Source organism: Penicillium brevicompactum (assembly GCF_028827555.1).
Source record: "Penicillium brevicompactum strain IBT 35665 chromosome Unknown utg000001l_segment0_segment0, whole genome shotgun sequence".
Classification (NCBI taxonomy): domain Eukaryota; kingdom Fungi; phylum Ascomycota; class Eurotiomycetes; order Eurotiales; family Aspergillaceae; genus Penicillium; species Penicillium brevicompactum.
The window spans coordinates 6,673,189-6,688,003 of NW_026623203.1; the positions used below are offsets into that span (position 1 = coordinate 6,673,189).

General features: G+C 49.1%; 7 protein-coding genes across 7 annotated transcripts; 2 read left to right on the plus strand and 5 right to left on the minus strand.

Moving 5' to 3' along the window:
* Positions 1 to 49: 49 nt before the first annotated feature.
* On the minus strand, positions 50 to 1,018 carry N7506_002109 (uncharacterized protein; the record flags this gene model as incomplete). Its single annotated transcript, XM_056951405.1, has 2 exons — positions 50 to 731; positions 789 to 1,018. The coding sequence occupies 2 exons, from the start codon at positions 1,016 to 1,018 to the stop codon at positions 50 to 52; spliced, it is 912 nt and encodes a 303-aa protein (XP_056817320.1).
* A 1,592-nt stretch (positions 1,019 to 2,610) lies between these two features.
* Positions 2,611 to 3,230, plus strand: N7506_002110 (uncharacterized protein; the record flags this gene model as incomplete). The annotated part of the gene is made up of 2 exons (XM_056951406.1): positions 2,611 to 2,765; positions 2,825 to 3,230. The coding sequence occupies 2 exons, from the start codon at positions 2,611 to 2,613 to the stop codon at positions 3,228 to 3,230; spliced, it is 561 nt and encodes a 186-aa protein (XP_056817321.1).
* Positions 3,231 to 3,508: 278 nt separating this feature from the next.
* On the plus strand, positions 3,509 to 4,309 carry N7506_002111 (uncharacterized protein; the record flags this gene model as incomplete). Its single annotated transcript, XM_056951407.1, has 1 exon — positions 3,509 to 4,309. The coding sequence occupies one exon, from the start codon at positions 3,509 to 3,511 to the stop codon at positions 4,307 to 4,309; it is 801 nt and encodes a 266-aa protein (XP_056817322.1).
* A 276-nt stretch (positions 4,310 to 4,585) lies between these two features.
* N7506_002112 (TLC domain-containing protein) lies at positions 4,586 to 5,938 on the minus strand (the record flags this gene model as incomplete). Its single annotated transcript, XM_056951408.1, has 1 exon — positions 4,586 to 5,938. One exon carries the CDS (start codon positions 5,936 to 5,938, stop codon positions 4,586 to 4,588), a length of 1,353 nt encoding a protein of 450 aa, XP_056817323.1.
* Positions 5,939 to 6,612: 674 nt separating this feature from the next.
* On the minus strand, positions 6,613 to 8,383 carry N7506_002113 (sugar porter family MFS transporter; the record flags this gene model as incomplete). The annotated part of the gene is made up of 3 exons (XM_056951409.1): positions 6,613 to 7,750; positions 7,813 to 8,013; positions 8,079 to 8,383. 3 exons carry the CDS (start codon positions 8,381 to 8,383, stop codon positions 6,613 to 6,615), a joined length of 1,644 nt encoding a protein of 547 aa, XP_056817324.1.
* A 2,141-nt stretch (positions 8,384 to 10,524) lies between these two features.
* Positions 10,525 to 11,157, minus strand: N7506_002114 (uncharacterized protein; the record flags this gene model as incomplete). The annotated part of the gene is made up of 1 exon (XM_056951410.1): positions 10,525 to 11,157. The coding sequence occupies one exon, from the start codon at positions 11,155 to 11,157 to the stop codon at positions 10,525 to 10,527; it is 633 nt and encodes a 210-aa protein (XP_056817325.1).
* Positions 11,158 to 12,578: 1,421 nt separating this feature from the next.
* On the minus strand, positions 12,579 to 12,845 carry N7506_002115 (uncharacterized protein; the record flags this gene model as incomplete). The annotated part of the gene is made up of 1 exon (XM_056951411.1): positions 12,579 to 12,845. The coding sequence occupies one exon, from the start codon at positions 12,843 to 12,845 to the stop codon at positions 12,579 to 12,581; it is 267 nt and encodes an 88-aa protein (XP_056817326.1).
* Positions 12,846 to 14,815: the final 1,970 nt, after the last annotated feature.

The window sequence follows — 14,815 nt, forward strand, 5'->3', positions numbered from 1 at the left end:
ATCAGGCGCTTTGCTTATTGTCGACGCCAGTGCAGCATTCTTGAGCTTCTCAATTGGCAGGCACAACGTCTTCTTCGCCAACCGCAGAGAACACAAAAGGTGCCAAGCTGTCCAGGTGTGGGCCGAACTTGGCGGGAGCCGTTCGTGCGATGACGCCAATGGCAGCAATCAGGTGTCGACGCTGCACCACGGAGATGTTGGAGGAAAGAGTTTTGGTCAGGGTGGCTACGAAGTTGTTGAGTTGGCTATCGGAGAAGTAAAGGACGAGCGCTGAAATGGCAGTCAGTGCGCGCTTGGTGACCACAGTGCCGGCCGTGTCGTTTCGGATAATGGCCATGACCGAGATTTGGAGACTGTCGAGCTCCCTTTCCTGAAGAAGGGGCCCGAAGCAGGTGACAACCTTGATGAGCACATCAATAGCATCACTGCTGAACCCACGAGACGGGTCCTTCTCCATCATACTCCTCACCAATGACCCTCGTCTGCCGGAGGCGGAAGGTGTCGGGCCAGTCAAACGAGGAACTAGGACTTTTGAGACCGCCGTGTATGCCGTGATCACATTTTGGGGTGCAGGTTGACCTGCCTGAGGATGTGGTAGGGTGTCAACAATGACGCGGAGCGCTGTGTTGGGCACAGATGTGTCTATCGTCTCGGAGGCAGTCAGTGTGGCCAACTGCTCCAGGAGAGGCGTGAGGGATTCGGCTGGTAAGCGGACGGCGAGCGGGCCAAGGCTATTTGGTTGCAGAGTTAGAGCTCATCTTCAAGACCGGACATAACTGGGTACAAACCACTTGAGTGCCATGTTCTGCACATCACCATGTTGATCATCGAGAGCTTTTAGCAAACCCTCAGCGAGTTTTGTCGATGTGCCACGGTCATGGGCCAGGAAAACAGAGCTTTGATTGTTCAAGATTCCGAAGAGGTCGTTCAAGGACATGTACCTCAAGTCGGCATCGGGGTCATTGAGCTTTGATAGCAGGGTGACGATAGTCGACTGAGTGAGTTGTCGATCCGCCATGATGTTGAAGCTCCAGTGTAGGTTATCGCGGGGAGCGTATGTAAAAAAGGCAATACGCAAAGCAGGCCGACCGTAGTTGGAGTGAAGTGAGAGAGCTTCAGATAGCTGAACGCCTCAACGTGGGGTCATTGGCGCCTAAGGTGTCATTCGTTGCTTTTCCAGCCTGAGGCCAACTCCGCCTCTAAAATACCCGGTGGTTCTTCTCCCACGTGATTTCATCATACAATACATGTAATGTTCAGGTACAGAATGAATAATTACAGCAGTTACCTTACCCTCTCAGGCGGGTTTGTGTCAGTCAAAGATCATTCTTGGCTTGCGAGTGTAGAAATTAATAAGAAAAACCGATTGACGGAGACCACCAATGTTCTTAACGGATCTGCATCCCCAGACTCGCTAATTATAAGGTACCCTTGAAGAATACACTCGGTGTTACCACACCCTCATGCATGAACAAACACCTCCATATTATAGTGGGAAGAGCGCGCTGGCGGTCTGACATCGCAGACAAGACGACGGGGGTGCTCAGTGCTCGGCGGGATCAGGGAGCTACGCAGGCCCCCCCAGGACTACCGGAATAGGAAAGAGATGCTGTTCTTGCGAGAGATGTCGAATGCCTGAATTGCTATGCTAGGGGATTGGGCCTAGAAATACCCCTGGGATGCCTGAGGCACAAACGAGTACTGGCGCGGTTTTCCCATTACAATATGTATTCTAGTAATTTCACTCGGCATGATTCCACCAGATCAGACTCTAACGCACCCTCTAAATATAGTGGAGCTTCGGAAGTATTTGACCGCAGCAACTTCGACCTCAGACCTACCTTGTACAGTATGATATGATATTCTCTTGGACAAGGTCAGATTAAAAAAGATAGTTGGAAAGACAGCAAGAAAGACAGCAAAGTGTCCAAGATTCCAAGGTTATTCCGTAGGTATAGGTCAGGCTAACAGTAGGGCTTGGAGTACTGGAAGCTCAATACTCATGAAACTATACTGTACTAGGGATACTCCAGACTGCACAGTTGGGGATTATTGCACTTTCCACTCACCGTTTATCCTCTATCAACGGATAAGAATGGTCTCCATGCGTGTTCTTGGAAAGCTTAAATGCGTATTTGAAGTATTAGAAAAGGTAAGTAAACAGCCTCCTGAAATTGAAGCCTTTGACCCAAGGATCCCACCTCCCGTTCCAACATCAGTCCCATACCTGGGACTCGCAACTACACCGAGTGGGAGTTTTGAGATCGGCAGCTTATAATTCGGCTAGGCCGGCAAGTTCAGTCATGAAGCAGTGGCAATGTTTTGCTGACAAAAAAACCAATTGCACTTTTTAAGTGCCATTGAAAATAGGAAAATAACAGAGGATCAGATAAGTGAAGTACTCCGTAGAAGTAGTTTAAATCCGGAGTAGTGGAGACATTGCATCATCGTGCACAGACCTGCGGAAGTAACTGGGATACGGTCGTAAGACCCAACCTCCTCGGCAGCAGTCGGGGCTACGTTGCAAAGAGTCACCTATCACACTTCCCACATTCTTTATTCCTCATCCTCCATTCGCACTCCCCCAAATCTCCCCAGATTTCCTACACAATGGTCTTTGCACGTCGTTCAATCTTCCGCGCTGCGACTGCGGCTCAATCCATTCGCGCCGCCCCTGTCGCTCGTCGCTCGGCTCAGCTGCTTGGCCGTCGCTTCAATTCCACCGGCGGCCATGGGGAGATTCACAACTCAAGCGATGTCCCATGGTGAGTTTCTATAATGAGGTCCATTGACGTCCATTGTCTCATTGTATCTCTTTCTATAGGGCAATCGGATCTGCTGGTCTTACCGGAGTGCTACTGTTCTCTCTATGGCCCTCTGGCTCTGATGGACACCACGATGCTCACGGCGAGGATCATGGACACGGCCACGAGGCCGAGCATGAAGAGAAGGGAGATGACAAGGTAGAGGCTGAGAGCGAGCCTGCAGAGAACAAGGACCAAGAGTCCTCCGAGGAAGCTCCCAAGGAGGAGAAGAAGGATGAAAAGAAGAGCGAGGACACCGAAGAAAAGAAGGAAGAGTCTGAGGACAAGGGAGAATCCAAGGAAGAGAAGAAGGAAGAGAAGAAGGATGAGTCCAAGGAGTCCAAGGGCGAGGGCGAGGAGCCCAAGAAGGACGAGTCCAAGGACGACGCCAAAAGCGACAAGTCCGAGGGCGAGTCCAAGGAGTAAAGGGCACCTAACACCTGATCTGCGGGCGTAGAGTGACCTCAATCCACTCGGTCTGCTGGATATCCAGTGAAGATTTATGACACCCCTACCGATGTATCTATACTTTTAGAAGCGAGACGTGAAATACATGATTCTCACACTTCAATGCTTTCGCTTCCTTATACAAGCTCTTATCATGAGCGGTGAAGGCCTGTAAGCTTCATACCCCTCTTTCTCCTGCCTTTCAGCTAAAGCCCCAATCCACCTCCCCAAAAGATACTTCAATTGCTTTCTACGGCATGGAAGTGCTTGAAAGTAGCGAGGATTACGGTGGCGCTGGGGAGCCAGTTGCCTTCAATCACTCGAACATCATATATCGAATGAACAATGAACTGTACCAAGCATCCTCTCGGAAAAGATGTACCCCGAATGCAGAGTTCAAGCTCAGTGATCTATACAACATTACTATGATCCCTTCAGCTGCTCTTTCTGCACCATTCGATCCATCATTCACAGAGACATCCAATCCCTCGCAATGGTACATCAAACGACCAAAACTGTCGACCTACACCAGCTCTTATCCCGAAGCAATATCTCAACTTCTCACCCGCGAAGCCCGCGTTTGTGAAACAATCAAGCGGAATCCTCACCCGAATATAGCTCAATATCATGGATGTGAGGTCCAAGATAGCCGGATCAAGGGACTTTGTTTTACTAAATACGACTGCACTCTGTATCAGCGAGTCAATCCACGTAAATATGGAAAGCGTGCCTTTGTTGCTCATCGGGGTGAATTATCGCCTTTGCAGGTCTCGAGCTGGCTGCGTGGTATTGAGGCTGGTATACGGCATTTGCATTCTCTTGGGATCATCCACAACGATATCAACCCGTCCAACATCATGTTCGCAGGAGACATTCCCATCATCACGGATTTTGATTCTGCCGCTAAAGAGGGCGATGATATGACCATGCATGGAGGAACATATGAATGGTACGACGAGACACGAAGGATTGCGAGGCCTCAAAATGACCTTGATGCTTTGCGAGAATTAGATACATGGTTGAGAGGATCTGTGGATGATTTCATATACGAAACTTGATGCCCAAGTTGTATTCAGAAGGTAAAAATAAGTAGTAACCCAATATTACTTGATTCATATGCTCGTTAAAAAACAAGCGCCGGCGCCCGCTCTTCTAAAGGGGCATTTCTAGGTGGCACAGCCAATGCACCAGACTCAAACCTAGCTCCACTAATACATTAACAGCATATCGACATGTCCAGAGCACCATCTGGAGAACTCCCCCACAGTATAACTATAACAGGATGAGCCATCCATTTTTGAATACTCAATGCAACTCCAACAAAAGACACGGACTTAGGCCTTTCGGCTGCGCGTCCGAGGTCCGCGCTGCTCGGCGACGGGCTCGCCATTGACCAGCACCTGAGGGGCTTGGTTCTCCTTGCCCTGATCGGCGCCAGTGGCAATAGCCTTGGTCTCGACAGTAGTCTCTTCTTCTTCCTCTTCCTCGTCATCGCTGCGCTCATCCTTTGTGACGTTGGTGAAGATGTAGTTGGTCAAGATGCGCAGGATCAGGAAGAGCCAGAACAGGTTGACGGCCTGCAGACTGGCAAGCAGGGAAAAGGTGATGTACTGACTAATCCAGCACTTATACTGCTGAGTCTCCCAGTTGAGCTCAAAGGGACCAACGGTGCGGAACTCTGTCAGAACAGCCCAGAGAATCTTCAGATTCAGATAATGACGTAGGTAAATCCACCATCCAACAAACATGGTGAAGTACGGCGCAGTGATATACGCATCCAGGTAGTTGAGAGTCTTGGACGTCGCCAAGAAGAAATCAGAGATATCGTGCGTGATGTAAACCGCCAGACCCATGTGCGTGAAGTGGAAGCGATAGCTCAGTCCGATAAGAGCCAAGGTGATGATGTGGTGGCCGACCAGCTCTTTGAAGTCCTTGCGGGGCTTCTCCAACTGCAGCATGAGCACAATCGCCTGCTGGGCCCAGTAACTAGCCTCGAGGAGGTAATAGGCCTTGAAGACGGCCTCGTGCTCGCGGTGCGGGAATCCCTCGAACATCGCCGTGGTGTTGAAGTACCAAATCGTCGAGCGCTTCATCACATAAAGCCCAAATGGCCCGAAGACTCCGAAGTACACCGCCGTGTACATTTGCTCCATGAACCGCGCGGTCTTGCCCTTGCCTCGAATACCACACCACACAGCGAACGGTCGGATCATCTGCTGCATGATGAATTCGCGTGTGAAAGACAGCACAACCGTATAGAACGCCACGAACGCGATGTCCTTCTTGCCTTTTCCGTACATGATTGGACCACCGGGAGTCTTGGGACCTTGCGGGTAAGACAGAAAGATGGCGCTGTGCATTGGGTTTGAGGTCGTGGGGTTAATGGCGTACAGGCCGAGCAAAAAGAGCATCACGATCAAAGGCAGGAGCCATGTATATCGCAGACAGGTATCTGCGAAGCGATGGAGGAGCGATCGGGCGCGACGACGCTTTGTTGTTTTCGGTTTCGCGGAGCCATTGAACTGGGTGCTGTTAGTCGGGATGCGCGCGACTGCCTCGGTAATGCGTACCTTCTGGTCTGTGGGTGATTCGATCGGGCTCACTTCGTTCATCGTGGACATCGCTGGCGCGCTAGTATCGCCTCGGATGTCCACGCCCAAGGCTGAGCTTCCCCGCGGACGGACCATGGCGATTGTGTCGTGATTCAATGTGTTCGTATTCGGGACGAGGTTGAGCTCACGTGCTCGGAGAGGGACAAGAAAAAGAAAAAGAAGAAAGCAATGAAAAGAAAAGAAAAGAAACACACAGATGAGAAGGATGAGAGAAACACCTGCACGAGACTAATCCGGAACGATCGGATGAGAAGGTGAAGACGATCTTTTTTTTTTTGCCCAGGGGTTACCTCCCCACTCCGAGCTCTCGGAAAATCTTGGCGCTCTTTGTTGCGACTCTTGACGTTTTGGGATTAACCTCGGTTCCTTGGCCTGGTTTTTTATGGAGGATGCTGTGTTCGACTCCTTCTCCTTTAGGAGTCTGAGGGCTGCTATCGACACGGCCTTGTCAAGTTGTAGGCGCGCCAAGAGGCTGGATTTTGCGATTGATCTTGTTTTGGTCCCAATCACAATCCTACGTGGACAGTTTCAATTTTAAAGCCGAACACCTGAGCAGGAAGGGGCAGTACTCGGAGGTATGCCAGAAATCAATGAGGGAGAGAGCGGATCAGATTGATGTCGTGGATATATGTGATATGTTAAATTCTAGTATATGACATCATAAACGGTGCAACCCAGTTGAACCGTGTCTGGTAAAAAAAAAAAAAAGAAAAGGTATTAATGGACCACCCCGTCTTATGCCCACTCTATTAAACCTCCTCAGCGTGAGCAGCAGTGCGCTTCTCAGCAACAGCCAACTTCTCACCAAGCACCTCGACATCGCCAGACTCAGCAGCCACGGTGCGCTTGGTATCGTGGGAAGTCTTCCACGCAGGGGTACCGATGTAAGGGATACCGTTGGGATCTTCAAAGATCTGCTCGGTCTCCTCAAGGGTCTTGCCCGCAGTCTCAGGGAAGAGGAAGAAGACGTGGACGAGCATGGTAGCCAAGAAAACACCAAAGATAATATAGGTCTGCCAGCGGATGGTAGCAAAGGCAGTAGGGACGAACAGACCGAGAGCAGTGTTGAAAGCCCAGTTAGAAGAGGTAGCCAGGGCAACCGCCTTACCACGCACGCGGAGGGGGTACAGCTCAGGAGGGTAGACCCATGAAACGGGTCCCCAGGTAGGGGCGTATGAGGCAACGAACAGGTAGGTGCAGGCAATGAGACCCTTGGCAGGTGCACCGCTCAGGCGCATAGACTGTTCGGCTACGCCCCCAATACCGCCGGGGACAACCTCTCCGTAGTTGGCCATGATACCGGCGTTGGCGAACATCCAGATCATCATCAGGGTAGCACCGATCAACAGGGTCGGGCGACGACCCCAGCGATCAACCCAGATCAGAGCGGGGACAGTCATGATAACGTTGATGATGTACTGGATGGATGAGGCGATGAGGGTGGCGTCACCCTCGTAGCCAGCCATGTTGAAAACGTAGGTGATGTAGTACATCATGACGTTCATACCGGTCAGCTGAGACCAGATCTGAGTCCAGATACCGGTCATGGTACGGTGAATCATTTTGGGGTGGAACAACTCCATGTATGAGACATCCTTGTTGGCACGTTCGAATTCGCACATGTCGCGAATTTCTTGCATCTCGGCGATGACGAAGGGGCTGTTGGCGTCACCCTTGCCGTGAACGAGGGCCAGAACTGACTGGGCCTCTTCCCAACGGTCATGGCGGGCCAACCAACGAGGAGACTCGGGCAGGATCATCATTCCAAAGAACAGAAGAACGGCGGGGACCATCTGCACACCCCAGGGAATGCGGAAGACAGACTCGCTGTAGTTGTGGGAGGTAGAAGAGTTGCCATGACCAATGTAGGAGCAGCCGAAGGAGATGCTGTAAGTGTTGGATGTCAGTCACTGGACGTCTGCAGCCGCTCGAGAATGTGGGAGACATACTAGTACATGATAAGAATACCCCAAGTGATAGCCCACTGCTGGGAGCCAACGAGACGACCACGCTTAGAGGGCGGCGCAATTTCCGAAATATAGACAGGGACCTGAGCAGACTCGATACCGACACTGAGACCGTTGATGATACGTCCGGCAATGAGCATGCCCATATTTTGAGAAGCACAGATAATGATGGAACCGATGATCCTATAGAAGCAGGGTGTTAGATATACTTAATCGTCAAGTATGATCTAGATCATGAGATGACTTACCAAATAATACAACCAACCATGATAGCATACTTGCGACCAAGACGATCAGAGATGAAACCAGAGATCAGGGCACCTAGCCATGAACCACCGGGCATCGCAGCAGTGACACCACCCTGAGCCAGGGAGCTGAGACCACTACATTGGTCGTCATCGTTAAAGGGAGGGCCTTTGGGGCCATGATTAAAGTAACACTTATACGCCGGCGTGGTAATAATGGCCGACATGGACGAGATATCGAATCCAAACAGCGCGCCGCCAACGACGGACACAGCCGTGATGGCGTAGATGTTCCCCACAACAACCATCGTGAATGATAACTTTCCAAACCAGTGGAAGATTGGAGGAAGAAAAAGACACACAGGACCCAGGCCAGAAACGAGGAAACCAGCGGTGTTTAAATAAATCCTAACGGGAAAATTCTGGGTGCATGTCGGGGGCCGAATGGTAATGTACACGGAACCCGTAGATTAGCCATGACTCTCTGTTAAACCCACTCTCATGCCGTGTCTGGGATCTCCGAGAAGTCAAATTACAGTATCATATGTACACTCGAGTACAGAGTCCACGATAATCAAACCACCTAGGGCTGCGCCAAGATCTTGTTTGCAACCCCAGCTGTGATTCAGCCACATCATTGGTGGACATTGACTTAAGCATACCCACCCGCCGGCCGGTCATTGGCGGAGACCCCAGGATGGCTCATGGGATCCGGGGAATCAACCACGAGGGTGACAGCCCTAGGCCCAAGGAGGTCAAGCGGCGTATTACACCTCAACCCGGCTTCAGGCCGGGTTCGGAAGAGAGAGAAAAAGTCGGCTGATTCCCCTGTAGTCGGGACGGCAGTGGCGTTTCTGGGCACTGAAGAGTGTTTTCGAGTTCAATCTCAAGCTTCAGAAATCGGGAGTAGAGATAAAGATCAAAACCTGGAGAAAATTGTGGTCCCTGTACATCAAGGGGTCCATGTGAACACAGTTTTTTTTTATTATTTCCGGCCCCCCCAGGTCAATCCACAATTAAATTCCTGGAGACACTAATCATGTCAAAGATACGCTCGGCTCCAGCATTCCCGAACCCTGCTGCAAAACAGGTATTTTTCTCTGCCCGTATTGTAGCCGACTGCTACTCCGGAATACCTGCCTGTGCAATTTACCCGGAGTGCCCACATCGCGTGAGCAGAAGCGAATGAGATTGCCGACTTCCAAATAACGACCCGACCACTCGACTAGTCCGGGGCCCCGACGACGGTCCTTTTCCCAGAACGGGACGGTCTACGGCTTCTGGCAACTTCAGTGGCTGGCAGGACCCGAAGTGGACTCGGGCTGCGTGATTCGGCCCTTGCCAGACGGTGTTCTGTGGGACGGCGTTGGCCGATGTTCTTTTTTTCCCTCTCTTGCTTTCCCTGCCTTTTCCATATTTCTCCAGTATTACTCCGTACTCCATACGTGTGGATGTCGCTGCGCGTTACGCTTGAAACCTAAAATCGGTGTGTTTCAGACTTTGAGCCCCGTGTTGATTACAGATGTCGGTGTAAAGCGGATATCGGTTTGCTATGGAACATTTTGCGCTCGGAGGTGTTCATATGGTTCGATGTGACATTCCCCGCGTCCGTGGGAAAGATGCGGAGGAGCTGGGGAAGACCAACCCTTTTGCACTCACCGAGATACCCCGGAAATTGGGGTTCCAGATTTTGATTCCGAAACAACTCCGAATTCATGGTGGTTTTCTCATTGAGGTGAGTATAATTTTGTTTTTAACTTTATGCCTTGCTTTGACCATGCTCAAGCCATGCTCAAGCCACTGACATGGGTGGCCGTTGCCTTTCCCCCTTGCCGTAGCACAGACCACCTCAACATCTACATACCGGCCGCGGAGTGGAGTGTCAGCATTTATTAAACCCGTCAACTGGCTGTGCATTAGCTTCAAAAACAGAACAATATTTCCGAATCAATGGAGTGGTATGATGTTCTCGACTGCTGCCCTTCTCTTCTCTCACCGATGTACATAGTAAAGAGAGGAATGCTCTTTGTCATTACGGAGTATGTTATAGCTACATGGGTCGATTCAGCGTTGCAAGATCTAGGGAAATTTTCTGGGCAAATCATATAAACCTTGGAAACGGATATTCAGCAAGCCCCAAAGGAAGCCACCCCAGTTCATGGTTTCAACGTTTCACTTTTCTGCTTTTCACTGAGTATCATTGCCATCGCCCAGGCAAGCTGGTTGCTAGGGTGGGAGTATGTTGAAAGACAACCACCGTTCGATCTCTACCTGAAAATGATGACAATGCAGTGAATAGCAGATTAAATACAAAGTTTCCCAAAGGTAAAGGGTCGTTTAGGCGGCGGAGACTGCAGACACCAAGCAGCAGTTGACTGTTTCACTCCAGCCCAGTCCATCGTGAACCGACTCAATATACGTCAAGGTGACCACCATGTCGGTGTTCGATTTATTTTGAGCTGCTCCCGAAGTCCCCTTGCGTGCCGGCGGATTCTTGCCTAGCCCTATATTCATGCAATCTTCCAAGAACACTGGCCCCATTCCACAATTCTTCACCTCCTTCACACCTCTTCTCCGGCATTCCTACTTGCTCCAATGCAAATGATGCTGCGACAGACCCATAGTTAGCTGCTTGAATTATATCACCTCCCGTTTGGAGGTACCCTATAGAGTAGCCTCCCAGAAATGCGTTTCCGGCTCCAGTCGGATCAACCACTTTGGTCGCCTGCTCTTCTCCAGGCCCTGCCATATGGAATGGAGGTAGCCATTTGGAAACGAGGTTGCTCGATCGAACAAAACAGCCATGTTCACCAACTCGAACAATCACCGTACCCTTTCCTTCCGGGCCGACTCCGTTGGTTATGAATTTCATAGCCAGCCTTTCAATCTCGCTTCTATCAGAAGTAGCTGGGGTATCTTCAAACAGGGCAGCCAGTTCTAAGTGGTTGGGACTGAACACGTCGACCAAAGCTGCAACTGCTAGAAAGTCTTGTAGGTTCTCCGGCTTGCAAGAAAGTGGAGCCGGTTCCCAGATAATCAGAGGACGATGTTGTATACCCAACTTCTCTCGTAGAAACAGCATGTTGAGAAGACGCGTTCTCATATCCTGAGGACTAGCAAGATAGTGATAGACTTTCGAAGTCAGCAAGGTGGTGCCTAGCAACTCGTTTTCTTGAATTGCAAGAATCGGTGTGGTGTACTTGAAGTTCTTCGCTAAAAGAAAGCTTGAAATTAGCTCATATTCATTTTTTGTGTTTGCTGATTTGGTGAGCTCGAATCTCGAATCATCGGCAGGAAAATATAACGGGAATAGCAAGGATGACAGAAGAAGGGTACATAAATAGGCTTTTCGTACGTCCGAATGTGGTATCTTGATACTCCAGTAAGCCTCGAGTCGAGGGCTGGTCTGATTCTTTTGTTATGACCAAATTTGTATCCCAGCTATGCAAGAGATCTGCAATGTGGTCCGGAAAATCATTTCCCACATGGATCGGCCAGGCCAGGGAGCGGCTCTGTGGAGATGGCAGAAACAACCGAGCGCCTAGTGTCGCTACAAGCATGCATAGATCAGCAATCTGATTGTTGAAATCGAGATATTCCACCTGGGCAGGCAAGACCAACCGTAAGCCCCAGACCCACCCAGCACATTGGTCAAATGTTTCCGGTTGGGAAAGCGAATTTGGTCAAGCACCACCAGGCCAAAACTTGCGAAGGAAATATTCTTGTTGTCCATGAGGAAGATGTGACTCAGTCGAGCCTCCAAATTTTGCAAAACAGAATCGAGTTGAAGTCTTTCTGGGTTCGAGTCATATATTTCCGAACTAGGAAGATTGAAGAGTACCTTGGAAGGGAAAAGAGGTAGGGCATGAATATTGAAAAGACGCTGAACCTTGAAAGCCTTGGAACCTTGGAACTTCATTCGGCTTATTCGGCTAAGTGATCGAGACCGGTAGCGAATCAAATCACTCGGGAATATTGGCTTATATCGACCCCTACCAGGTAATCGCTGCTTTATATTGTAGAGCGTTTACGGTATCCTATATCTATCAAATCTCTTCCATCTCTAGCGAGCGGTCCTCTCCATCTAAAATGTCTAGTCCTTCCAAATCAGAAGTCTTCATTTAATGGGTTTCACAATCCCCAAAAGCAATCTATACGATTCAAGTAACTGAAGCGAATTTTCTACTAAAAAGATCGATGCAAGTCGTCCTAAAGCGCTCGAGCTATTGAACATGCTCAGTATATTCTGCTTAATTACTAAAGGTGTCCAGCGCCTCAGGGCTGGCGGATTGAATTACATAGCCAATCTACCAGATTCGGAATGTTCCTTCATATTAACATCAACGAACTACAGTAAAAAAAACCCTTTCATCTGAGCCCGACAGCCAGACCTAGTCAATAGTCGGAATCACTCACGTCGATGAGACTCAGATGCGAGTTAAAAAAAATCCGTAGTCAGAGGATTGTGTCGCCCACCCGCAGCATTGAATCCAACCACGATGGTCATGGAGTATCATGATAGCCCTCGAGGAACTCGCTCACAACATTCGCATTATGCGACTTCTCACGACTCTTCCTAGCCTGGTTACCAGGTGCCAATACAGCTGCCTGCGCCGCTTGCTGCTTCGCTCTCTCCGCTGCCTCCGCTTCTTCCTTCTCTCTCTTCTCTTTTTCCCGCCTGTTTATGCTGCGCTTCTCCACAGATACTTCGCCAGTTCTTTCACTCAAATTTTGATTTCTCAATTGCTGGGGATCTTTGAAACTACTCATCGTAACGAAAGAATTCTAAGTCGCACAGCTTTTAGTTTATGCAAGACAAGGGATAAATGCTTGGAGTCTCACTGATTGAACACCGAAATGAAAGGTCTGACTTGAGAGGCTTGTAATGGAGAAATTGTATTGAGGGTAGTGGTGGTGAAAATGTAGTTTTGGAGATAGCTGGTAGGTAAAGTTCTTGCTTTTGTTTCGTTCACTTCGAAGGAGGATGATATCTCTTATACTCGCACCAGAAGGAAAAGAAGCCACAACAGTATAAAAAATTCATCACACGGCAGTGATGCAAGCGCCAGAATCAACATGAGCTTTTCCCCCAGCAAATGAAATGGATGCAGCCCTGGAGTTAGAGTTCACCAACGTGAGGCAAGACAGCCAGCCGCCTAATTGGAATGATGATACTTCCAAATTAAATGAAATCATCCTGTGGATGAATGGATGTAAGCTCAACTTGATCACCAAATCATACAGGTACGGATAGGAGCAGGGCGCTTCCCTGTCCAACACCCACCAACATATCGACGTGGACCGAGTAGGCATAATGCGAATTCTCATATCAACTTAACAGCCAACCACTAATCACAAAGCTGTGCTTTTCAAAACGTCGAGCCCTGGCTAAAGGGACAGAATGTATGACGACGCTTGCAGTTTCTATGATTATAATATATCCATGGAGGCGCCACAATGACACGATATCCTATCAACCACCAGGGCAGGACAAACACTGGATTTTTCTTGTTGATTACTAACTATAACGAGAGCTTTGAAGTTGAATGAGCGGTTCCGTCCACGGGCGTTGACGCTGCTGGGGATATTGTCCCGACCTTCCAAGCTAAAGTAAATTGCGTATGATATATTTTCAAACATGAATTAACCAGTCCTGTAGATTTAGCAGCACAAGTTTAATCGCCGCTATTTTTGGCACCCGAGACAAGTGCAGTAACTATATAAGATATGAGAGAATTAGATTGGAATCTGTAGAGAGCTCTGATAAGTCGCATTCTGTAAATCTACTGTAAGAGTCTGGGGGTGTATATCAGTACGCTCGAGTGTGCGCTTTCCCCTGGGCTACAACGCATCCACAGCAACATATACGAAGGAGAATAAATAAAAAAATACAATGAAAATCGAGAAGTGACTGGAAAACACAATGAATGAACGAGGTGCTTCAATTTGGAGATCCGGGGCTCCGATGACAAGGCCAACCCACCAACCAAGTAGGATTCAACTGCTTGATGCTCCGCAAATGACTCATATGACAGCCTTGTTAATGTAGACCAACCAAGATCTTCAAGTGGTTCAGCTATCTTTATTATTGCAATAATCAAGTTATGTCACAAGTCCCTTGCCATGTTACTGTTTCGGTACCAAGCCAACAGCGCTAGATGTCCATTAATCAAAGCCTATATATAGAAACACGACATACTCGTAACCCGTGTAGATATTGTGTATGGGACATATTCCATTGAAACCTTGGAAAGTCTTTGGATCGAAAATTGTACGTATGTCCAGTATACTCCGTATGTATAACGTCTTTTCAGTAGCTATCGGTGTTCTTCCACACCTAGGCACTTCCATGGTATCCCCTTACTAGTATCGTTTACTTCAACCCTGGAAGTCTTTTTAAATCGAGAGAGTAAGGTAGGCAGGTACCTGTTTCCAAGTTCCAAGGTTCATTTGATGACTAGGTAATGCCTAGGTATTGGTCATTCCGCGCGAGTACTTTGTCTATATACTTCTTACTTCATTGAAACAATATTCCGTAGGTACTGCGCTAGTGGCTCTAGGGTACATTGCACGGGCTGGGTTGAACATTTGCCTTGCCAACAAACGATGTTGGCCCGGCTCCTAGAGTTCCAACCTTGGAAAGTTGTAGATAGTACGGAGTATATTCCGTACCTAAGAGCCAATAAGAGCCAAGACAGGGGGCTATGAGACCACCTGGGCAATCACGGGGTCGTGCTCCT